At 38.5% G+C, this 27255-nt stretch overlaps 1 protein-coding gene across 1 annotated transcript; it reads right to left on the reverse strand.

Moving 5' to 3' along the window:
- Positions 1–3755: 3755 nt before the first annotated feature.
- LOC121382983 lies at positions 3756–9187 on the reverse strand. Its single transcript, XM_041512693.1, has 5 exons — positions 9148–9187; positions 7887–8019; positions 6904–6956; positions 4998–5068; positions 3756–3997 (listed from the first exon to the last, which is right to left on the reverse strand). Exons 1-5 carry the CDS (start codon positions 9185–9187, stop codon positions 3929–3931), a joined length of 366 nt encoding a protein of 121 aa, XP_041368627.1. The 3' UTR covers positions 3756–3928.
- Positions 9188–27255: the final 18068 nt, after the last annotated feature.

The following is a 27255-nucleotide window of genomic DNA, read 5'->3' on the forward strand; positions in this document are numbered from 1 at the left end:
ACATTTTAATTACGGTTATATAGCGTCAGACATATGGATAATGACCACACAGATATATAGAGAGGAAACCCGCTGTCGCCACTTCATGGGCTACTCTTTCCGATTAGCAGCAGGGGATCTTTTATATGCACCATCCCACTGACAGGATAGCACATATCACGGCCTTTGATATAACAGCCGTCGTGCACTGGCTGTGACGAGAAATAGCCCAATGGGCCCACCGACGGGGATCGATCGTAGACCGACCGCTCATCGAGCGAGCGCTGTACCACTGAGCTATGTCCCGCCCCTGGCTATTGGATGTCAAACATTTGGTTATATTTGCACCACCCACATGCATGATGATACACACCACGACCTTTGATATACAAGTAGTGGTGCACTGGCTTGGACGAGAAATAGCCCAATGAGCCCACAGACGGGGATCGATCCCAAACCGACCGCGCATCAAGCGATAGCTTTACTGGGCTACGTCCCCTCCCCCCCCCCCCCCCATCACAAACATAATCAGTTACACAAAACCGAAAACCCCCCATAAAACCAGATTACCTTACCTTATACAGTGCCTCAGGAGACCATTTCCGTTGTCCCATCCAATACCTCACGACAGATACATATGTATCAACGGTTGTGGTATATGCTGTCCTGCTTTTTGGTAGGAGTAGGCCTAGCCTATGTATATTTTCTCCACAAACCGGCGTAGGAAGGTGGGGGGGGTGTGCGCACACACACATAAATACATGAATATATATATATATATATATATATATATATATATATATATAATAAACCATTGCTGCTGCTACAAAGTGTGGGGAACATGTACTCCTTGTCCCACCCACATACACACGCTTTCTACGCCAGTGATGAGGCACTGGCGGAGATGAGGAAAGATCAAGAACAACAGGTCCACAGAGGGAAATCAAACCCCAGGACTCGTGAGATCCTCAGCAACCACTTCCGATAGTACTTGACTTACCATCGACGTCCCAAACTGCGTTCACCTAACAACAAAAACATGAATACGATATTTACGGAAATACTATTTTACATTTTTCAGCCACGATATGGGAAACAAAATAAATTGCAATCAGTTAACGTGAAAAATTAACAATATAGACGTAAAACAAATCCATTCTAGTAAACAAAAGTGAAGCACCCTCCAGTACACAGGAAACTGTACACCGTTGCTAACTGCGTTCAGGCGCATGTATTTGCAAAAAAAGTATCGTACCGCACATGTGCGGTTCGTAATTTTCCATTTTTAAGGCCACTACATGAAAAATATATGTTTCTTAAATATGCACAGTTGACGAACACGTTGTTTAATATTGTTTTTAATTTAATTTCACGCTCATGTTCATGTATTTTGTTGAAAAACATAATTGGAACGTCTAGTGATCAGTTTAAAGGGACACACCCTAGTTTCAACCCGTGAAAATTAACACTAAGTTTACTTAATCTACAAACCTGTAACACATTTGGATAAAGTTACAACTGAGATATTAAAAACACCTGGATGACCAAAACACTTCGAATGTACGGAACTTAATTATCTAAACAATAAAATCTAAGTAAAGTATTATTTAAGTTATCAAAAACGGTTACAATAGTCAAAAATATACGTTAGCGTTTAAAAACGAGGGGATTTCCCATCTTTATTCGTCGATGGTGCAATGTCGATAATTCGGGCATTTTAAAAACAAATCCTTTAAATTCGGGCAAAACTCAGCCTGCCCACACCACCCCCAACTCCGAGAAAAATTGAAGCCCGTACGCCTGTGAGGGGCTGTATGATGAGTATAATGTTATCATTAACAGACAATGATTCATAGTTTGTAAAAAACAGGAATCTAGAAAAATAACAAATGAATCACTAAACGCGCACGTGGTAAAATTGACCCCATCAGTGTGTTTAAATTTTGGTATTGGGCATAGCTTTGTTTTCTATTTGGTGTATTGACGGCATCGAAATCGCTTTCGTGAATAATATTTAAGTCAGTTGCTCCCCCTTGACTGTTAATTCGACAAGGGTATTGCAATCCAAGTTCCACCACTGACTTTATTCGAGACGGAATGAAATGTATGACATGTTAAACATATTTACGGTACCGGTACCAGTCATATGTCAGACAGGGTTGACTTGAGAACGCATTTGACAGAGTGAGCTGTTAAATAAATTCATCTCTAAACAACATGCAATATGAAAAGCAATTCGCCGAATGCAACAAAGTCAATAATCATATTTAACTGTCATTATGTTTCGGGTGATCGTAGTTGATAAAGATATTTCGTAAACGTATTTATTTTATTGACCAGTTATATTATAACTTTTTTTTTTTTCATGAGAAAAGCGTCCATCGTTTGCCAGCTCTTGGCTGCACGTTTTTTGTTTCGCTGTCTTTGCTCAGGTCGTCCCATGATAGTCGTAGTTTGTAAGTCGACAAAATAGCGCGCCACATGATAGACTGGTTCTCAACTGAATATACCCATAACGACGCCTTGTAATATCATTCGTGTAACACATGCACCATTTTTGGCCAAATAAATAATTATTTACGGAAATTTCCGAACGCTGAAATTAATATTTGAGCTTCTACAGATACGAGCCAAATAATATCAAATGACGGGCTTCCAATAATGGCTTCGAATAAACTAGCATTTAATACTTATAATAGGCGGAACTCAAATTTTCGTGTGTGTGTGTGTGTGTGTGTGTGTGTGCGCGCGCGCGCGTTCGCACCCGTCGCACTCCCCTTGGCTACGGGCCTGTCATACCAGTGAAGTTTGTAATATATATATATATATATATATATATATATATATATATATATATATATATACATAATACAAAAATAGCATGTGACGCGCACCGAATGTTAATTCATCTTCCACCATTTTAAGTCAATTTCTACGTCACGTGGAACCGACATATTTACGGGTTTGTAAAGTTTTGTATTTAGATACTTACTTGTCTGAACATTTTTGGTAATGAAAATGTTCCTGAACTGTGAAGAAAAACCTCACAATTGAACGACTAACAGACGACAACAAATCGGATGTTGATTGCGTGAACCATTCATGAGAAAACAAGCTGAACGGAGTGGCAAGCATAACGCAGTTAGGGACGTTGACGACAGATCATGTTCCTTTGAATTTGTCGGTTATTATTTTTGTTTAATAGGACACTTTCAGCGGTTGTGAAGGGAGTGGGTTGGGTAGCAGCTCAAACTGTCCCAGTGTCCCGTCGAACCTCACTCTGGACTCGCCACTGGCCGTTCAGCACAGATCTCACAAACAACACGTCCCAGTGTCCCGTCGAACCTCACTCTGGACTCGCCACTGGCCGTTCAGCACAGCTCTCACAAACAAAACGTTTGTTTGGTTCAACGACACCACTCTTATTAATAATCAGCTATCAGATGTCAAACATTTGGTCATTCTGACATGTAGTCATCGGAGGAAACCCGCTACATTTTTTCTAATGCAGCAAGGGATCTTTTATATGCACCACCCCACAAACAGGATAGCACATGCCACGGCCTTTGATATACCAGTCGTGGCGCAGCGGCTAGAACGAGAAATAGCCCAATAGGCCCACCGACGGGGATCGATCCCAAACCGACCGCGCATCAAGCGAGCGCTTTACCACTGGGCTACGTCCCGCCCCCTCACAAATAAATCACTCGAAGTCAGGAATTTGTTTAAAGATTATTTTATTGTAATTATTATTGCTAAATATGTGATTTTTCAACTTCAGCAATCATTGCGTAAGTTTTCACCTACACATCCTGCACTCAAACAGAAAGAAGAAACATGTTCTAAAAATACTTTACGAGCAGATTAAATCTACAGACAAAAACAAAACCAAACACGGTAAGCAGTCCAACACACGTATGTGACACGGATGTGGTTATTGTAATATTTCCTACGTAGTAAAAATGGTGATCAGGTATCCGAATATCCACATAAACGCTATTGCCGACCTGCATGCAGTCTGAAATACAGATATACACAGTCTGAAATACAGATATATACAGTCTGAAATACAGATATATACATAGGCTTATAGCTAGCTATACATATACGAATACACGCATGCACGTGACAATTAAAATGTTTTTACCATTGTCTTTACTAAATCTGATTTTTATATTAAATGATAACTGATATTGTTATTCAAAACAACAACAACAATCAGAGCCATAGTTAGGAATTTGTGTGTGGGGGTGGGGTGGGGGTGGGGGTGGGGGAAGGGTGGAGTGTGTGTATGTGTGTGTGTGGGGGGGGGGGAGGGGGATGAAGTCTTGGGACGAACATGCAAGTCGCAAGCCACTAGTGGGTCCGGTGGCATGCCCCTTCCCCTAAAAAAAATTGAAATCTAGAAGCTCTGAAATACCATTTTGCAGCCATTCCATGTAGGTTACATACTTAAAACGTAAATATGAATGACCAGTATTATTTTTACCGTTAGCTACGGTCCTGACAATGACAATAATAATAATAATAATAATAATAATAACAATAACAACAACAACAACAATAATAATAATAATAATAATATTGTTGTAAATTACATTGTGTCCAATGAAACCTTTACTAAATTAAAAATGAATATTCTCAAAATAAGGGTCAGTTTGGGGGTTTTGTATCTTTTAATTTAGTTTTTTTTTCTGGGGTTTTTTTGTTGTGTTTTTCTGTTTTGTCTTTTTTTGTTTTAAAGACAATGGTACATTCCAGAGCTTACCAATACAGAGTGCATGTGTGCCAGGTGTGATAATTTCTAATGTGACAGGTAGAAATATAGGCGTACGGGCTCCCATATAGCCTAGCACGCTTATGTGTAGAAGGATTTAACCTGAGTAGAGTGAACATTGGACACCGACCGCCCACATTATTTTATTACAAAGACATTTGATTAAAATTCTACTGACAAACGACAGCAGTTCCTAAAACAGCTACACGCTAATTAGTTGTACTCGTTTCAGAAGACATACCGTAGTTTCACCACCACCGCTACCACCTCCATATGTTGTGGCTGTTGTTGCTGTTGTTGTTGTGGACGATTCTGTTAGAAAAGCAATATACATTACTATTAAAATCTTGGGTTTTTTCCTAACAAATATTTATACAGATTACGACCAGAAGTTTAAAGGTATGATAGTACGTATTGACAGTTGATCTATTGAATGGCCAACAATTACATTAGTGTTACAATACATCAATCTGGCGACACAAATACTTTATTTAGTCTCTTTATTCCACCTTATAAATAGTTTCACGTATAACCGAATTATGGCTACACGTATCCATAAACAGAAATGTAGGGTGGGGCAACAATTTCAAAACAAAACAAAAACACAAACAAATCCAGAACAGCAAGAAAAGAAGAGAACAGAACATAATTACACCCCCCCCCCCCCCCCCCCCAACGAAAACCCCCCACATAAAAACCCCAACAACAAAACAAACAAAACAATAAAATACAAAACAACAAATAATTTTTAAAACCCCCAAACCCCAACAACAATAAAAAAAACCCCACCCCCAAACCCCAACAAAAACCACCAATAATAATAGTAAATAGATTAATAAAATAAACAACTACTAAAAAAAAGAAAGCAATGTTGTTGTTTTTTGGGTTTTTTTTTTTAATTTACTTTTTTTATTTAACGACGCACTCAGCACATTTTATTGATGGTTATATGGCGTCAGCCATATGGTTAAGGACCACACAAATATTGAGAGAGGAAACCCGCTGTCGCTACTTCATGGGCTACTCTTTTCGATTAGCAGCAAGGGATCTTTTATATGCACCATGCCATAGACAGGGTAATACATACCACAACCTTTGATATGCCAGTCGTGGTGCACTGACTGGAACGAGAAATTGCCCAGTGAGCCCACCGATGGGGATCGATCCCATACCGACCTCGCATCAGGCCCGCTGAAAGCAAACAACATCCGTGCACAACGACCCATTATATGATACGCTACATCTGCAGTGGGCAAGACATTATATGCAATGGACCAGAATTCGTTGGAGAAATGTTTCCTTTAGTGACGAATCGAGATTCATCTTAAGAATTGCGGATGGATCTATCAGGGTATACCACAGAAGAGGTGAGAGATACCAGAATTGTTGTGTAACGGAAGTGGATATGTTTAGCGGAAGTAGCGTCATGGTGTGGGTTGGGATTTCTGGGTGAGGTCGACCTGACCTTCATCTTGTTCATAGTAACCTCACAGATATTACTGAGACAAACTCATTGCTCCTGTTGTTCCATATCTCGCAAAACATCTGCACATGGCACTTCAACATGATAACGTATATGGATGTATTGCCCTGGTCAGCACTGTCACCATACCTCAATCCCATTGAACATCTGTGGGTTGGACTTGGTATACGAGTTCACATGTGAAATCCTGATCCGCTAAACATTCAGCAGCTGCAGCAGGCCCTTGTACAGGAGTGGCACACTATGCCAGTTATGCTGGTGAACAGGTTTATTGAGTCTACGAGACAACATTGTCAAGCCTGCATTGACGTCCGCGGTGGCCACACCTCCTACTGACCTGTAGGGACATTTAACATTATGCGAGTCGTTGCAGCGGAGGACTGTGATTTTGGCTTTAGTCGTGTTGATGGTTATTGTGAGGTCAGTGTAGACAAGTAATGTGACATTTATTTACACACACATTCTGTGTAATGGTCCATTTATCTCTTCTTTTTTTCTCTTCTTTTTTTAATAAAAATTTCATCCATGAATGTAAGAATGATGAAATAGACAGAATATTAGTACATGTATACTTTCGTCGGTTGTTTTGTGTTGAGTATATATTAACTTCCTAGGATATTATATAGTATTATATATATCTATATCCCGCAGTGGTGACCATTACCTGTTGTTCGGCAGGCATTCCAAGTCTCATCAATAGTCGAAGTGTCACTTTTGCTGAAAATACAGTCAAATGTAGTGAGTTTAGAAAAATACCGTAGTAAGGCGGCAGATTATAACATGTTGCCGCTTAACAGAGATGAATCCATTAATTAACCTGTGCTATGTACATACTGTTTCTGTGTGCTTGTTTATTTATCTTTGCTTACTACTGTTTTCTATTTGGGTGCATCTGAATCCTACCGTATATTTTTATGTATATGGGGCGTAGGCTGAGGGGGTGGGGATCCGGGGTCCACTTGGTTCATATTCCAACCCCCACAGGTCCAGATCACGCTACGCCCCTGTCTATCTCAGGCCAGTAAGAACCAGAGGGGGAGGGTTTGGGGGGGGGGGGGGGGGGGGGGGTCCCTTCTAATCGTGTGAAGACTACAGAATGTACTTTAAATTAAAAAAAAATCCTATTATAAAAACAACAGTAACCTTTAAAACAGCTACAATCCAAGACACCACACACACCATTTCTCGTGTTGTTACTTGTAACTTCTTGTAGCAGCTTAATATAGTCCAGTTTAAGAAATAGTTCCTCATTAAAAACTACTAGAAATTGTGAAATCTCTTTTGAAATCTTTCTTTGATGATTACAAGTAGGTTACCTCCGTAGTATTTAAATAACCCATTGGTTTGAAGTATTGTCCTTTTTAGGATATATTGCCCCAAGGCAGACAGAAGTGCATAAATAATCCACGCCTACTATTATTAATAAAAGTTCTATAGCCACTAATGCTAAATATAGGTCTGAAATAACTGTCATCTATGGCTACACCGTCTTTAAATACGGTACATAGTATACTATTTAGTGGTAATTAAGTACGACATTTTAGCAAATAATGATGCTTCACGTTTTTAGACTGAAATAATTACAGCAGTAGAAACAATGACTTGTTATGTGTTTTATTGATAAACCTAACGCTATTATCAACCTACTCGCATAGTTTCTGTTTAGCTGTACAATCTGATATTACGACTGTCCCATCTGAGAAGCAGTACCGGTTGGCATCTGGGGTACAGATCGCAGGATTGAATGTGTCACAGTCAACTGTTAGCCCATCCGTCGTGGCTGAAATGTGAATAAGTACAATAAATATTTGTGCACACACACACGCACGAACGCACGCACGCACACACGCACACACACACACCACCACCACCACCACCACCACCACCACCACCACCACAACAACACACCCAAAGCAGCGTGGTACAAAGAAGAAATCATTTAATTTTATTTTAATACTACAATAAACAATAACCTCAAAATCACTACAAGAAACTGAATATTCGAAGTTTCCATAAAACATAGAACATTGACCTCCAGTGCGATGTCTCGTATGGTCGACCTCACCTCCACGCACCATAACGTGCCGCGGTATGTCTTTTCGTGTCTGGGAAAGTGCAAATACAAGGCCAGGCCCCGGTTGTTTAAATCACTTATTATGTCTTTTCGTGTCTGGGAAAGTGCAAATACAAGGCCAGGCCCCGGTTGTTTAAATCACTTATTACATTAATTAATCTAATATATTGATTTTAATTGTTTTTGCACAAATACAAAATAAACTTAAGATTTGATTATGTATGTATATCTTTCATTGTTCTAAATCAAGTTGTAATATTGTTTTCAATTATTATTATTTGGTTTTGAAAATGTCTGTTAACCACTGGTTAAGCTAACTAACATTCAGACATCCGGTCCCAGATCTCTCTCTCTCTCTCTCTCTCTCTCTCTCTCTCTCTCTCTCTCTCTCTCTCTCTCTCTCTCTCTCTCTCTCTCTCTCTCTCTCTCTGTGTGTGTGTGTGTGTGTGTGTGTGTGTGTGTGTGTGTACTGCCTCCCAAATTTGAGGCTGAAAATCTTTACAAATATGTATCAAAGATGATATGTTACATTACCCCTGCTGGTACTCGGTATATGGTGGCACCGGTTTTTGTTTTTGTTTTGTTTTTGTTTATCTCACTCTCGACCGAGTTTCACTAAATAATTGAAGTTTAAAATGAGCGGAGGTTTGTTAAATATATAAAAAAACAAAAACATTTAATACTAAATTTACCTTTGATTAAATTTGCACATTGCAATATTACAGCGTTAAGTCCACACACTTAATTTTGTATTTTGCAAAGAATAAACATGGTTTATGCTATTTTACAAATATTAAAACAAAAACAATTAACACTAGTAAATACGTTACTTACATGTAATGAATACTAACACAAGAGTCAAAACTCCGAACATGTTGCAGATCTTGTAATGTTAACACATATCTCTAAAATATCAAACATGCTGGTTTTTATATACTTTCTAAATCATTTTAAAATACGCAATAACATTTCTGAAGGGTTTGGAGAAGTACGTATCAGTGTAAATGTCATGCTATATTTATTGAAAAGCAAATAAATATTTCAAGGGTTCGGAGATTTACAAGAGTTAATCACATAATGTAACTATATGACCTTATTCGAGAGCAGTGGCAACAGAGAGAACACGTTTGATGACTTGATGACGAAAACAGTATAAAACAGTATAAAAACGCCATAAACATTTAAACTCTAGGCAGTTTTATATCGTTTAACTATATTTATAAGGAGCCTTTTCGCTATTACTGTGTATTAAACCGTGCCAACAGTGGGTTCATCGATATGAATTTTGTTTGTTTTTTATAGTGGGGAGTGGCGAATAATATTCATTAAGAGCATTTGAAGATTAAAAACTAAAGTCCTAGTCAGAGTTATACCCAACTATTTAATGTTTATTACAAAATTATGATTCCTAAAGATCACCTCCTAGAACCTTGTTCGGTCAGAGAGACCGCGATCCTGTTCTGAATTTCTCTACAAAGTGCAGTCACTGCGATTCGACATTTGTAGAAAGTGCAGTCACTGCGATTCGACATTTGTAGAAAGTGCAGTCACTGCCATTCGACATTTGTACAAAGTGCAATCTCTGCGATTCGACATTTGTAGAAAGTGCAATCTCTGCGATTCGACATTTATAAGAATGTAAGCATGTCTTGTACAAAATGGTCTCAATTATTGATCCAAAACCAAATAGGCCAGACATTGCTAACTATATTTGTGAACGTGACTAATTAATACCGATCTTAAATTAGAAAAAAAAATTCACTTCATAATGATAAAACCCTTAGGTGTATGGAAAGAGTACGAGGTCCATGGAATTAGTTTGTACAATATCTACAAATAGCAAGTCTATTTCGTATTTGAATTAGAATATAATTCAGTTACCGAGAAGGTTCACATGCACCTATTTATAGAACCAGAAATATTTTACACATGGAGAAATCAGTATATGTTTTTGTTGCGTACAGTCCAAGTCATTGCGATCTGTACAGTGCATTCATTACGATCTGTACAGTGCATTCATTGCAATCTGTACAGTGCATTCATTGCGGGTTTCGTTTTGTACATATGTGAAGTCAATCATCCAGGGGCGAGACGTAGCCCAATGGTAAAGCGTTCGCTTGATGCGCGATCGGTTTGGGATCGATCCCCATCGGTGGGCCCATTGGGCTATTTCTCGCTCCAGCCAGTGCACCACGACTGGTACATGAAAGGCCGTGGTATATGCTATCCTGTCTATGGGATGGTGCATATAAAATCGAAAAGAGTGGCGACAGCGGGTTTCCTACCTCAATATCTGTGTGGTTCTTAACCATAATTCCGACGCCATATAACCGTAAATAAAATGTGTTGAGTGCGTCGTTAAATAAAAGATTTCCTTCCTTCATTTCAATCATCCATGTCAAATGAACACAAAGAAAGGAATATTACTTTCAGACGTCGATCAACCGGTTATCATAAAAGAGAGTAGAAATGCATTGTTTGCCTTTTGATAGGATCTGATTTTACTGGAAAACATATAAATAATTTAGATATCTTGGCATACATGGCATTCCGTAGATTTTACTATATTTAACTTGTTTCAGGGTTTGAAACATGGACACCTCTGTGCGATGTGGTCACTGCACCAGGATTCAAAAATAAAAGTTCTGTTTAAAACAATTCAACAAACAGAAGTACAAATATCAATATTTGCCAACAGAAGCTTTTGATTCTGTGTCATGATGATTCATAGATCAAGAACTTGAAACTGGACCAAAAAGAACAATTTTAGAACAATTCGTTTTGTAAAGTAATATAAAATAGATTTCTTGCAGAATCAATTATGTTAGAAGGGCTGCAGACAGGATGACTCGTTGTCGCCATAAATCTTCATTTATGGTGCTGAAATCCTTGCAGTTATGATTAGAAACAACTCAACCATTACAGGCATAAATATAGATAATAAGCAATAGTTAATATTGGAATACGCATATGATACAAGGTCTATTATAGGTGGATCCCCCGATTTGTTTTCTTTAACGACTTCACTAGATCACATTGATTTGTTAATCGTCGGCTACTGGAAGGAAGGAAGGACATCTTTTATTTAATGACGCACTCAACACATTTATTAACGGCTATATGGCGTCAGACATATGGTTAAGGACCACACAAATATTGAGAGAGGAAACAAGCTATCGCCAATTCATGGGCTACTCTTTTTGATTAGCAGCAAGGGATCTTTTATATGCACTATCCCACAGACAGAATAGCATATACCACGGCCTTTGTTACACCAGTTGTGGAGCACTGGCTGAAAAAAGAAATAGCCCAATGAATTGTCGGCTATTGGAGGTCAAACATTTGGTCATTGTGACACGTAGTCAGAGGAAACCCACAGCATTTTTCCATTAGTAGCAAGACATCTTTTATATGCCCTATCCACAGACAAGACAGTACATATCAGACCTTTGATATATCAGTCGTGAGGCACTGGTTGGAACGGAAAACCCCCAATAAGAGAATTGGTCCACCAAGCGGATTCAATCCTCCGACCGAAGCACGTTAGACAAATGCTCTACCGACAAAGCTAGATCTCGCCTTGTGTGTCTTTCTACTAGTAGGCCTATATTCGGATTTTATGTTTGCTAATGCAAGCTAAACCTCTCTCTCTCCGTCTCTCTGTCTCTGTCTCTGTCTCTCTCTCTCTCTCTCTCTCTCTCTCTCTCTCTCTCTCTCTCTCTCTCTCTCTCTCTCTCTCTCTCTCTCTGTGTGTGTGTGTGTACTGCGAATCATTGTGCGTTCTCAGATGACGATTAAATTTATAGGTATACTTTGATGTATAGTCACGAAATCTGCTTTGTTTCAGCGATCCAGAATTGACATCTTCTATCTCGACTTCACTGCCTACGACTGCCTCTCCGGGATAGAAAGGGGGTTGGACAAAAAGTGCTCTGACTTTATTTGGTTAATTAGTGATCTATAATTCATGCACTAATTACTTCACTGCCTGCGACTGCCTCTCCGGGATAGAAAGGGGGTTGGACAAAAGGTGCTCTGACTTTATTTGGTTAATTAGTGATCTATAATTCATGCACTAATTATTTCACCCCACCAGTGGTTTATATTCAATACTTTATTAACCTTGAGAGTTCAACTGACATACCTGTATGTAATACAAACAGAACTCTGAACCATATGAGGATTTAATTAATTTTGGGATAACCACTGTGTATATTATCTAGCATATTATACCAAATAAGTTTTGTGTGGTTTTCTCAATTTCCCCAACCAGACGTAAATCTGAAATCAAAGAAAAGACTCAATATACTGTTTAGATTGTTTATTAGAAGAAGCACAATTAACGTTATGGTTTGTGCACTCGACTTGGATCATACAGCGTCGTGGAATCGGGGATGGCACCCTCGTTACACTCGTCTCCGTAGCAACAGAACCTACAGTCAAGTTCCATTCCTGGGAAGCCTGTCGGGGATTCGTCGAGCAGGAAGCAGTCCGCGTGTCCTGCCGTCTGCTTCCACCATTTCTCGAGACACACGTCCTCCTTGACACACCTGAAAAGGACGATTGGCACTTTCTAAATACATGTATGCCCAGAACCGCATGTTTTGTTCTATTTGTGGCGCCTCTACTCGCTCGAAAAACAACACTTCATAGGAAAAGTAAAATTAGTTAGTCTACCCTACAGTTTTTAATTCAAATTTTACGTTACGTGAATTATATAAGTGTAACTGATGAGTTACATTTATTCATTCATTTTAACTTATCTCCGTGCTTATATCCAATTAAGGTTCAAGCACGCTGTCCTGGGTACACACCTCAGCTATCTGGGTTGTCTGTGCAGGACAGAGGGTTAGAGGTTAGATGTTGGTGGTTAGTAAGAGGGAAGTCGGTGTAATGGTCTTACACATACCCACTTAGTCGTTAAAACTCGCTCTGGGTTGGAGCCGGTACCGGGCTTCGAACCCAGTACCTACCAGCCTTATGTGCCATGGCTTAACCACAATACCACCGAGGCCGGTGAGTTACCTAACTCTAATGTACGTTCCAAATTACGTATTAATTTATTTTTGTGATAATTTTGATCTGCAATACACCAAATGTCCAAAAATCAGTCTGATTGCAGCTTTTAATTTTAAAACCACGTGACCATGAAGTTCGCGTGATTTTAAATTTGCGTAACCGACACACGAGCGAATCAACAGCGACATGTCTATTTTCAAAAATGTTTAGTTATTTCTCAACTGAAAGAGGTTACCATTCCATGTTGTGAATAGGGTCCGTTTTTCACCTTACCCGACCTCAAATACGAAATTTCGGTTTCATAGTAGAGGCGAACCATCAATTATTTAGAGTATCAATATGTAAGATGTGTGTGTGTGTGTGTGTGCGTGCGTGTGTGTGTGTGCGTGCGTGCGCGCGTGTTATATATATATATATATATATTTATATATATACACACTCGTGTGTGTGTGTGTGTGTGTGTGTGTGTGTGCAAATACTATTATCGTTTTAAAATAAATTAATATACTTTTATTTAGTGTACACTAGAGGTTTAAACGAATAAAGTGAACAGTAAAAGAAAATTTCTTATAAAAACATTGTATAAATTACTAAAGTGTCATCTGCCACTCCATTTTTGTAGACTAGATTCAATGTAATAGGTCACAATGTGTTGCCTGTTTATACCAAGTGAGGTTAGAAAATGTTAACATTATCGGCAATGGAATTGATGTATTACAAACATGATTTCATGATTTAATTGTTTATTACAGTGATAATCCACATAAAATTATAAAATCTTAACATGAAATAGACCGTCACCTAGCCTAAACAAGCTTATGAGACACATGAAACATTGTAATACATGTATGTAAAATAAAATATTCCTCAATGCCATACAACTATATATAGAAATTAATAACAAAATATATAATATTATAAAACTACTTCAGCTACTAATACTTAGATTGACATCAACGATAATAATTATAATGAAATGAATAAGAATGAACATCCAACATTAATAAGGACGCATCCTCCCCAAAGTATCCGTTCAGTCATGTCGAGGACGACACACAGTTTAATAAGAAATAACAAGTAGTCGGGTTGCCAGAAGAAGAAAACAACAAATACAAACATTGCTAACTGTTCGTGCATTATCTCATACTCACAATAGAACATCCTTTATTATACTGCTTCAAACTTTGAGTCAATTCAGACTGTTAAAGGTATGGCACATGACGCCAACTTACCGGAATTCCAATTAAGTGACAAACAGACAAAACACTACCTCTTGTAGAAGGTCCTAGTTCCGTCTTCGTTCTGGGCGATGCTGCTAAGGCAGTAGGGAAAGCCAGAATCACAGTTTATCAGCTGCTGCTCGAAACAGGCTGCATCCGAGCACGAGTAACACCTGGCCGCTGAAATGTTGTGACACGAGTCATTCGGCGACAACAATTACTGAGGTAGAGAATTGTGTCCAATTTTTACAAGTGTCGGTGTGGGCAATTTTTGGCATGCTTCCATCAGAGAACTGATTAAGCACGCCTGTCGTGGGCACAACATCTGACTTCGCCAGAGAATTATGTCCATGACAGATGTTTACAAATAACATAAACACAGCAATATATTACAGACCAATAATAGATAAAACAGGTTCTACACAGATACAGATATTGAATAATAGATAAAACAGGTTCTACACAGATACAGATATTGAATAATAGATAAAACAGGTTCTACACAGATACAGATATTAAATCGAAGAAACACATGGAATAATAGACAGATATTTATTGGAACAAAGCACGGATAAACGGACACCTATTTTCCTCCTCAAAGCGATTTCAAGGATTGAGACTTTAAATGTAACTAGTGACTAGCTGTACACATGGGCCAACATTTTCGAAGCTATCTTAGCTCTACGATATCGTAAAACTATTGTAGGCTATGACATGCGTCGTTATGATGTCATAGCTTACGATGGTTTTACGATATCGTAGCGCTAAGATGGCTTCAAAAATCTCTGGCCTGGATATAATTATTTGTTAAGTAACATCTGAAGATTTTCGAGAGACGAGTTCTAAAGCAGGAATGTCTGTTTGAGAAAGCTGTGAAAATCCACGTCACCGTCCAGTCTTCCTGGGCCTCAGGTTAATCTTGAGGAAAAGCGTGGATCAGTTACCGCTTACCATTTGTTCACAAGACATTCCACAGGTTACCAACCTTGGGGCGTAATGGTTTGTACCCAAACTGGGTTTCACGACCGTGGATAGATGTAACACCACTACACCGACGTCTCTCTCACCAACCGCTAAACAAAAACCAATGATGGTTTAGTAAGTAGTGGATTGCAGGGAATATTATTTTAGTGTCCGCACATGTCTTTTTGTGATATTTGGGGAATTCTAATTTCACAACAGCCCTTAACTACAGAGTTCACTGAAAATATGACCATCGGAATACTTTTATTTCTATGAGCTTGTTTTTAGAGCAACATACACATAGGTTCTTTAGGGTTTATTGTCTTGTAGTTATTGTCCTCTCGTCTAGGTCATACCTTTTTGTGTAGTGGTAGAAGGTGCTGTCGTGGTTGTGTGTTCCATTGCTGATTTATTTGTTGTCGCAAACATCGATGTGGTAGGTGCCTCTGTAAAAGGTGTTGGTGTCGACTTTTCAGTAGTTGATGGTGTCACCTTTTTAGTAGGTGTTGGTGCTGCCGTTTCAGTAGGAGTTGGTGTCGTCTTTTCAGTAGATGATAGGGTCTCCTTGTCTGTAGTTAACTGTGTGGTGGTAGACACTTGGCCAGTAGTAACGTCCTGTTTTGTTGTTGGCTCGTTAGTGTTGGGGACAGTAGGGCTACTTGTTTCAGCTTTTGGAGTGGCTGTAGACAACGACACAAGATATCTATATAACACAACACAACATGCAATATTGTGCTTATTACCCAATGGGATATTATTTAGCAAAAGTAAAAAAAAGTTTGTTTTATTTAACGACGCCGCTAGAGCACATTGATTTTTTTATCTTATCATCGACTATTGGACGTCAAACATATGGTCATTCTGACACTGTTTTTTTTAGAGGAAACCCGCTGTCGCCACATAGTTATTTAGCAAATGAGAAATAACAAACATTATAAGCTAAAACGTTTGACTAATCGTATATAAACTACTCAATGCCCGAGCATTAGAAACGACGAAAGTAGACGCCCAGGCGCGTGTACAAGCATTTTAGCATGGGGTGGGGTCAAGTCTGTGGCGACTGAAGTTTATAGGGGGGAGTCGAGTCATGCTCCCCCTAGAAACTACGTTGAAGAAAACGAAAATATGCTTGAGCAGAGGGGTTCTAATGACAAATTTAGGGGTTCACGACATTTTACATGAAATTATTGTAACACTGCATTTAGTTCTAAAATAAATAAATAAATAAATAAAATAAATAAATAAATATATACTGAATGTAAAACACAATAAACATTTAACAAATATTGACTCATGTTGGTTTAGGTCACAATGTCTACGTTTGGACGTAATAGTATCTGGGTTTTTTCATCTTCATTAGTGACTGATAAAAAAACCTTCATAAAAGATAATTATATATAAGTATAATTTGGCTGCCATAGTAATTAAATTTTGTTAACTAGGACACGTATATAATAAAAAGAAAAGCCACATACGCTCATCAGTTGTTGATTTGATGTAACTGACCGCTTGTGGCCGAGGGCGGTCAACTGGTTTCACAGAACACGGGCAGGTGGCGCCACCAGACAGTTCACTGGACGGTTTTAAAAACAAGCCACCAATGTGAAGATTAATACTGATGTCAAGGCCAGATCCCAGGCTATTTACCCCGGCACTTTTACCAGAATGGTCTTTGTGACACGGCTGTCCGTCGTGACAATGGCAGCCTTGTAATCCAGCTGGAGTCTGAGGTTTGGAGTTACTCTGCCCATCCAGTTTGCTTTGCCCGGAGTTTGGTTTTGCATGACCATGATCATTGTCGTGTCCATCATGTTTTGTTTGTCCAGAGTTTGGTTTCTGATGACCATGGGCATTGCCTTGTCCATCGTGTTTTGTTTGTCCAGAATTTGGTTTCTGATGACCATGGGCAGTGCCGTGTCCATCATGTTTTGTTTGTCCGGAGTTTGGTTTCTGATGACCATGGTCAACATGTCCATCGTGTTTTGTTTGTCCAGAGTTAGGTTTCGGATGACCATGGGCATTGCCCTGTCCATCATGTTTTGTTTGTCCGGAGTTAGGTTTTAGATGATCATGGTCAACATGGTCAACATGTCCATCGTGTTTTGTTTGTCCAGAGTTTGGTTTCTGATGACCATGGACATTGCCTTGTCCATCGTGTTTTGTTTGTCCAGAGTTTGGTTTCTGATGACCATGGCCATTGCCTTGTCCATCATGTTTTGTTTGTCCGGAGTTTGGTTTCTGATGACCATGGCCAACATGTCCATCGTGTTTTGTTTGTCCAGAGTTTGGTTTCTGATGACCATGGACATTGCCTTGTCCATCGTGTTTTGTTTGTCCAGAGTTTGGTTTCTGATGACCATGGTCAACATGTCCATCGTGTTTTGTTTGTCCAGAGTTTGGTTTCTGATGACCATGGGCATTGCCTTGTCCATCGTGTTTTGTTTGTCCAGAGTTTGGTTTCTGATGACCATGGGCATTGCCTTGTCCATCGTGTTTTGTTTGTCCAGAGTTTGGTTTCTGATGACCATGGGCATTGCCTTGTCCATCGTGTTTTGTTTGTCCAGAGTTTGGTTTCTGATGACCATGGGCATTGCCTTGTCCATCATGTTTTGTTTGTCCGGTGTTTGGTTTCTGATGACCATGGTCAACATGTCCATCGTGTTTTGTTTGTCCAGAGTTTGGTTTCTGATGACCATGGACATTGCCTTGTCCATCGTGTTTTGTTTGTCCAGAGTTTGGTTTCTGATGACCATGGCCATTGCCTTGTCCATCATGTTTTGTTTGTCCGGAGTTTGGTTTCTGATGACCATGGTCAACATGTCCATCGTGTTTTGTTTGTCCAGAGTTTGGTTTCTGATGACCATGGGCATTGCCTTGTCCATCGTGTTTTGTTTGTCCAGAGTTTGGTTTCTGATGACCATGGGCATTGCCTTGTCCATCGTGTTTTGTTTGTCCAGAGTTTGGTTTCTGATGACCATGGGCATTGCCTTGTCCATCGTGTTTTGTTTGTCCAGAGCTTGGATTTGGATGACCATGGTCAACATGTCCATCATGTTTTGTTTGTCCAGAGTTTGGTTTCTGATGACCATGGGCACTGCCTTGTCCATCGTGTTTTGTTTGTCCGGAGTTTGGATTTGGATGACCATGGTCAACATGTCCATCGTGTTTTGTTTGTCCGGAGTTTGCTTTCTGATGACCATGGTCTGTATTCCCTTCATGTTTTACTTGTTTGGAGTTTGGTTTTGGATCTGCATTTCCATTGTGTTTCAAACTGTGATCTGTTTGCTCATGCCCATGTTGTTTGGAATTGCCATGTCCTTTATGAGGTGGAGGCGCGATGTGTTCAGCTTTTTGAGAATACACAGAAAAAATAATTATAAAACAAATAAATTTCCAAAATAGAAACAGCAAAACACACCGTCATATTAGAATGTACAATGGTGTCTGGTCATATTTGTATAATGAATGCGTTCGTGTAAGCTATATACTGACATAACAATAAGATAAAGATACAGTACTCAAAGTGCACATGCTATTTTACAATAGGATACTAATTTAATTTCACTTTTCATATTTGAAGAAATATTAAAGCCATTATTTTTGTTTTATGTATAAGTAATTATTGAATTACATTTGCCCATGTTAGAAAATGTAACTTTACTAAAGCTACTTTAAAAGCTTATGATGCAAACTGTTTGGTTCCTACGTGCAGCCATACGGTATCAAAACTGATTGAATTGACTTTAAGAGACTTGCCATTTTGGGTAAGCTGTTTGTTACATCCGGCTTCTCCACAGCAGAAAAAACAGTGACCTTCAAATTCCTCATCCAGGTTACTACAACCCGGTGCATTGTTTTTCTCATAGCTATAACAACTCTGAAAAACACGATATTAGATATTAATTTGGTTTTGGTTAAAATGAGCAACTGATGAATGTATTTATAAAATTTCAATATTTTAGATATATATCTTATACAGTGTTCGTATTCCAGTAAAAAAAAGGCATGAGTTACAACATACTAATTATTATAGGATGTGAACTGCTAAATAAAAGTGTAGAATAGACATTCACAGCATATCTGTAGTTTGGCTCACCTATTGCAAGTTACTAGACCAGTGTGTAACCAGTGCATTACAACTGGTATAGCAAAGGCCGTGGTATGTGCTATACTGTCTGTGGAATGGTGTTTATAAAACATTCCTTGCTACTAATGGAAATATGTAGCGGGTTTCCTCTTGAAGACTATACGTAAAACTTATCAAATGTTTGATATCCAATAGCTGCTGATTAACAAATGAATGTGCTAGTCAAACAAAACTAACTAAACAGTGTGTATTGTTTATAGAAGTGTAAAATAGTTAATCATACCTGCAGTTTGGCACACCTCTGGTCAATGAGCATTGTTAAATAGAAGTGTAAAATAGTTAATCATACATGCAGTTTGGCACACCTCTGGTCAATGAGCATTGTTAAATAGAAGTGTAAAATAGTTAATCATACCTGCGGTTTGGCACACCTCTGGTCAATGAGCATTGTTAAATAGAAGTGTAAAATAGTTAATCATATCTGCAGTTTGGCACACCTTTTGTCAATGAGCATTGTGAAATAGAAGTGTAAAATAGTTAATCATATCTGCAGTTTGGCACACCTTTTGTCAATGAGCATTGTTAAATAGAAGTGTAAAATAGTTAATTATACCTGCAGTTTGGCACACCTTTGGTCAATGAGCATTGTTAAATAGAAGTGTAAAATAGTTAATCATATCTGCAGTTTGGCACACCTCTGGTCAATGAGCATTGTTAAATAGAAGTGTAAAATAGTTAATCATACCTGCAGTTTGGCACACCTTTTGTCAATGAGCATTGTTAAATAGAAGTGTAAAATAGTTAATCATACCTGCAGTTTGGCACACCTCTGGTCAATGAGCATTGTGAAATAGAAGTGTAAAATAGTTAATCATACCTGCAGTTTGGCACACCTCTTGTCAATGAGCATTGTGAAATAGAAGTGTAAAATAGTTAATCATATCTGCAGTTTGGCACACCTCTGGTCAATGAGCATTGTGAAATAGAAGTGTAAAATAGTTAATCATATCTGCAGTTTGGCACACCTCTGGTCAGTGAGCATTGTTAAATAGAAGTGTAAAATAGTTAATCATACCTGCAGTTTGGCACACCTCTGATCAATGAGCATTGTGAAATAGAAGTGTAAAATAGTTAATCATATCTGCAGTTTGGCACACCTCTTGTCAATGAGCATTGCGAAATAGAAGTGTAAAATAGTTAATCATATCTGCAGTTTGGCACACCTCTTGTCAATGAGCATTGTGAAATAGAAGTGTAAAATAGTTAATCATATCTGCAGTTTGGCACACCTCTTGTCAATGAGCATTGTGAAATAGAAGTGTAAAATAGTTAATCATACCTGCAGTTTGGCACACCTCTGATCAATGAGCATTGTTAAATAGAAGTGTAAAATAGTTAATCATATCTGCAGTTTGGCACACCTTTTGTCAATGAGCATTGTGAAATAGAAGTGTAAAATAGTTAATCATATCTGCAGTTTGGCACACCTTTTGTCAATGAGCATTGTTAAATAGAAGTGTAAAATAGTTAATCATACCTGCAGTTTGGCACACCTCTGGTCAATGAGCATTGTTAAATAGAAGTGTAAAATAGTTAATCATACCTGCAGTTTGGCACACCTCTGGCCAATGAGCATTGTTAAATAGAAGTGTAAAATAGTTAATCATACCTGCAGTTTGGCACACCTTTTGTCAATGAGCATTGTTAAATAGAAGTGTAAAATAGTTAATCATACCTGCAGTTTGGCACACCTCTGGTCAATGAGCATTGTGAAATAGAAGTGTAAAATAGTTAATCATACCTGCAGTTTGGCACACCTCTTGTCAATGAGCATTGTGAAATAGAAGTGTAAAATAGTTAATCATATCTGCAGTTTGGCACACCTCTGGTCAATGAGCATTGTGAAATAGAAGTGTAAAATAGTTAATCATATCTGCAGTTTGGCACACCTTTTGTCAATGAGCATTGTGAAATAGAAGTGTAAAATAGTTAATCATACCTGCAGTTTGGCACACCTCTGATCAATGAGCATTGTTAAATAGAAGTGTAAAATAGTTAATCATGCCTGCAGTTTGGCACACCTCTGATCAATGAGCATTGTTAAATAAAAGTGTAAAATAGTTAATCATGCCTGCAGTTTGGCACACCTCTTGTTATTGAGTAGACCAGTGTCTATTGTTAAATAGAAGTGTAAACGTGTTAATCATGCCTGCAGTTTGGCACACCTCTTGTTATTGAGTAGACCAGTGTCTATTGTTAAATAGAAGTGTAAACGTGTTAATCATACCTGCAGTTTGGCACACCTCTTGTTATTGAGTAGACCAGTGTCTATTGTTAAATAGAAGTGTAAACGTGTTAATCATACCTGCAGTTTGGCACACCTCTTGTCAATGAGTAGACCCGAATCTGCGAACCATACGTGTGTTAGACACTGTGCCTGTAAATAAAATCACCATAGTATTGGTATTGAATTTTCATGGGTAGAAAAATACTGTTATTCTGCATTTAAAAAAAATCTGGTTTTAATAAAGATTTTAAAAGTTGGACAATTAAGCGAACACAATCGTATTATTTTCATACTAAACATTTATGAATTTTAAAGTATACAAAAAGCTTGTTCATTTTGTGAATGTCTCAAAACTAAGCTCAAAGTACGTCAGGCCTTGAATTTTTTTATTAAATTAACTTAAAACTAGAACCATACCACCCATACATTAGTGTTTCATTTAGTGAGTGTTATGTCTATGTGCGTTATGTGCATGCGTGCATACGTGCACGCAAACGTATGAGCATATACTATACTAGTATTTATTGTAGCCATGTTGAACACATATATTTACATTGTCCATGTGGCACCTCTCTATGTTGGTGCATTCAGAATTGTCTACAGCATCTTCACACGAGTAGCAGTAGAATGACCCATCTGCAATAAAATGCAAATATCAGTAGAATGACCCATATAAAAATAGCAGTAGGATGACCCATCTAAAATCAAATCTGAATAGCAGTATGATAACCCATCTGAAATAAAGTGACATATCTGCAATAGAGAGTAAATAGCAGTAGAATGACCGATCTAAAATAAAGTGACATATCTGTAATAGAGTGTGAATGGCAGTATAATGACCCATCTGAAATAAAGTCACATATCTGTAATAGAGTGTCAATAGCAGGAGAATGACCCATCTGAAATAAAGTCACGTATCTGTAATAGAGTGTCAATAGTAGTAGAATGACTAATCTAAAATAAAGTCACATATCTATAATAGAGTGTGAATGGCAGTAGAATGACCCATCCAAAATAAAGTGACATATCTGCAATAGAATGTCAATAGCAGTAGAATGACCCATCTAAAATAAAGTGACATATCTGTAATAGAGTGTCAACAGCAGTAGAATGACCCATCTAAAATAAAGTGACATATCTGCAATAGAGTGTCAATAGCAGTAGAATGACCCATCTGAAATAAAGTCACATATCTATAATAGAGTATGAATGGCAGTAGAATGACCCATCTGAAATAAAGTCACATATCTGTAATAGAGTGTCAATAGCAGGAGAATGACCCATCTGAAATAAAGTCACATATCTAATATAGAGTGTGAATGGCAGTAGAATGACCCATCTGAAATAAAGTCACACTACTACTACTACAACAGGAATTGGCAACATTACCTCGACCTTGAGTAGGAGGCGCACACTTCACCACAAGACTGCAAGCTGCAATAATAATGTAATTCTGTTACAACAAACATATGACATTTTATCATATAACGCTAACATCATCTATTTGACTTTTCCCCTCATTGGGACGGGATTTTGCTCAGTGGGTAGAGCATTCACCTAGGTCTTATGATTGATCTTATTTAATATACTCGTGTTTTCCCCTTCCAACGACTGATATATTAAAGGACTTAGTATATGCGTTTCTGTCTGTGAGAAAGTCCCCTTCCAACTACTGATATATTAAAGGACTTAGTATATGCGTTTCTGTCTGTGAGAAAGTCCCCTTCCAACGACTGATATATTAAAGGACTTAGTATATGCGTTTCTGTCTGTGAGAAAGTACTGGATGTATCTTTATATTGGATCTCTCATTGCTTACACCGAGTGTCAAAATAAACATGTTACATACCAAATAGCCTTTGTTTAAATTTGTTCTGAGGTGTTGTTAAAGAAATATTCCTTTCCTGTTCCGTTCTTTTCAGTTGAATAATTATAACATTGTGGATAGTAGCACATCTCTCTTACTGCATTGGTTGATCATTGATTTAACATAGCTGTGTATGTCTCCCACACAGCTACAGCCAAGCGATACTAATATAAACAGTACAAGTATGTAACATAGATAATCAACTTGACTAAACACAATTGGAAATGAAGTAAAACGTTTTTAAAAACCCCCATAAAATGACCCCAAAACCCCCCAAACAACAACAGCGAAAGAAAGAAAGAAAGAAACACAAAACCCCAACAACAAATAATCATCCCTCACCCACACCCAACAACAACAACAACAACAACAAATCCACCCACGAAGTGAAACGAAAATTACATGTTAAACGTGCTGTATAGAAACAGCAACAACAGCAGCAACAGCAGCAGCAACAGCAACTACAACCTTTCTCGCAAAATTATACTGGCATCAGTACACACAGAAATTGAAAAACCTACCTGCTATGACAAGAACGTGAACGAAAATAGGTGCCATTGTCAGCGACCTCTAGTAAAAGACTAAACTATGATGACAAGACTGTGTCCTTGGCACAAACACCAAACAGACATATTTATACCCATCTGATGAGGGAGCGGGAGTCAAAACAAATATTATTATTCATTATTGTACAGAAATAAAAAATAATTTATAATTCTTGCCCCTTTTGCATAACTCGTTTACTTTATGAAAAAGGAATTCAGAGGATTCCACCTTGTGAATTGTACCAGGCTTATTTACCAGATGCTTGGGAAGCTAGAGAGATGAAAGTAATCCTTTGGTCTGGGAATGTAAAAAATGCACACCGTTATCTTTTGTACACAGAAACAAAGACATCTGTAATAGAAAGTAATAAAACTTGATTAATTAGAACGTCTCGGCAGTATTTGTACGTTAGTTGAAGACAACTATTAGAAATAATATGTTACAGCGAAACAAATATGTAACTGCCCATTCACATTTACATTTTATTTGAACAAATGTACACATATTTAACAAGTAGCGTGATATAAACAAAATGGAGATTAGATGTCATTCGAGTCGACACCGTGAAGAAAATGAAGGGGATGATGTATATGGTTAGTTTGTCCTTGTTCTAGGGAGACATGGCCTTGGTGTATCGATCGTGTTGCACTGGCTGGGACGAATGGGGCGGCACGTAGCCCAGTGGTAAAGCGATCGCTTGATGCGCGGTTGGTCTGTGATCGATCCCCATTGGCAGACCCATTGAGCTATTTCTTCCCAGTGCACCATGGCTGGTATATTAAAGGCCATGGTATGTGCTATCCTGTCTGTGGGATGGTGTATATAAAAGATCCTTGCTACTAATGGAAAACATTTAGCGGGTTTCCTCTCTAAGATTTTATGTAAACCATTACCAAATGTTTGAAATCCAATAGCCCCTGATTAATAAATATTGTGCTTTAGTAGTGCAGTGTGTCGTTAAAGCAACCAAACAAACTTTAACATTGGTTGGCACGGGTGATGCATGTTACGACCATTCTACTACCGAGGAGCGGATCTAGTTAATTGGGTAGAACGCTCACCCGAGGTGCTTGGACCTTAGGATCGACGTCCCTCTGTGGAACAATTGCATATTCCCCGTCCCAACCAGTGTCCGGCGACTGGTGTATCAAATATCATATCATCTGTCCCGTCTGTGGCAAAGTGCGTATCAGTGACCCCTTGCTGCTAACAGAAAACTATGTTACTGATTTGTCTGGAGACTACACGTAAGAATGACCAAATGGTTGACATCCAATAGCCGGTGATTGATTGTTAAAGCCGCACACCCCAGTTCCATCCAGCGAAAATAAATTATAATTTGGTTAATCTACAAACCTGTAACACACTTAGATCACGTTTTTATCAAATGGAGTGAAAAAGCAGGTTTTATATCGATAAATAACATGGGAATCCCCATGTCCCAATTGCTTGAAATAATTTTGAAAGTTTGTATTCTGATGTCACCGGTAGATGTCGCTCGAAGCACAACAATGCCTACGTCACGACAAATTTCACAGACTTCGGGTGCGTTCTTTTCACCTCTCCTGGACATGTTCCAACTGCTCTGTCCTGGTTGTATCCCCTCTCCAGATATCGTAGGACTTAGCAAAATTATTGGTTTTAAGGGTTTGTAACGTTTTATATTGAGATACTTACTTGTCTGAACTTTATTGTTACTGAAAATGTTCACGAACTGTGAAGAAAAATCTCACAAATGAACAACAACAAATGATGTTGATTGCGCGAACCGTGCACGAGAAAACAAACCGAACCAAAATGATAACGGTCACGTGGTATACCAACGTCTGTGACATTGAAATGGAAATATCCCGTCTGCTCAACGGTTTTTTCTCAAACGTGCGCCCGTTTTTCAGAAATAGGAAAAATGCATTTTGTGGTATTACAAACACCAGGATTACCAGGATTACCAAAAAACACTTCAGGTGAATGGAAATGTATATTCTAAATAATAAACGGTAAGTAAAGTGCAATTTTATTTGTGAAAAAATGGGTTTAATAGCGAAAAACAACGCCGTAATGGTTAACAACTAGCCGTAACTAGGGTGTGTCCCTTTAATAATCACTGTGTTTTAGTGGTTTGGGTCACTATTCTGCCACGACCTGACAGAAGTCCAGCTCTCAAAACTGGAAACATCCTTGTGCGTCGCATACAGGCATTAGACCCATCTGTACAGACTGGTAGAACTGGATGCAGCTTTACACTGCGAGTTGTCCCGTCAGCTGATCACACGACTTACGGGAGGGATGCGACGAAGGGTCGAAGCCGTTATCCGCTAGGCTACCCTATGTTGACAATACCTAGCAAGTGCAAGTTTGGTGAAAACTGATTTACCAGATACGTTCCCTACTTTTAATGATGCATTATTAATCAAATGATGGAATGATAATATACACAAGACACGATAAGCAGAGCCAGAGCGCCACGACTGGTGTATCAAACGCCGTGGTATGTGCTATCCCGTCTGTGGGATGACGAATATGAAAGATCCCTTGCTAGTGGCGTCGTAAAACAAAACAAACTTTAAATTTTTTAAGCAGTATCTTAATCCCGTGCTGATATTGGCTTTCCTCGATTACTCAAAATGTTTCAAACATGACCTCCTAGGTTTTGCCATCTCAGGGTAGAGAGGTACAAGCAACTGATGTTTTGGCTAAAGATATAATCTTTGAATTCCAAATAAAAAGTCCTCAGCAATATTAGTGGGAACGAATTTCTGTACACCGCATAAATTGTAAGGTTTTTCATATTAGACTAAAATGTGGCAGTAAATTAAAAGTGACCACATAAACGTACGAATGATCTACTAGTCTGTGAGTGGCAGTCCTCTCTATGACAGTGCAAGAGGGATGAAACGCCCAGTAAAGGATCCCATCGGGAGTGGCAGTCCTCTCCATGACAGTGCAAGAGGGA

This window comes from Gigantopelta aegis, chromosome 10 (genome assembly GCF_016097555.1).
Source record: "Gigantopelta aegis isolate Gae_Host chromosome 10, Gae_host_genome, whole genome shotgun sequence".
NCBI lineage: Eukaryota > Metazoa > Mollusca > Gastropoda > Neomphalida > Peltospiridae > Gigantopelta > Gigantopelta aegis.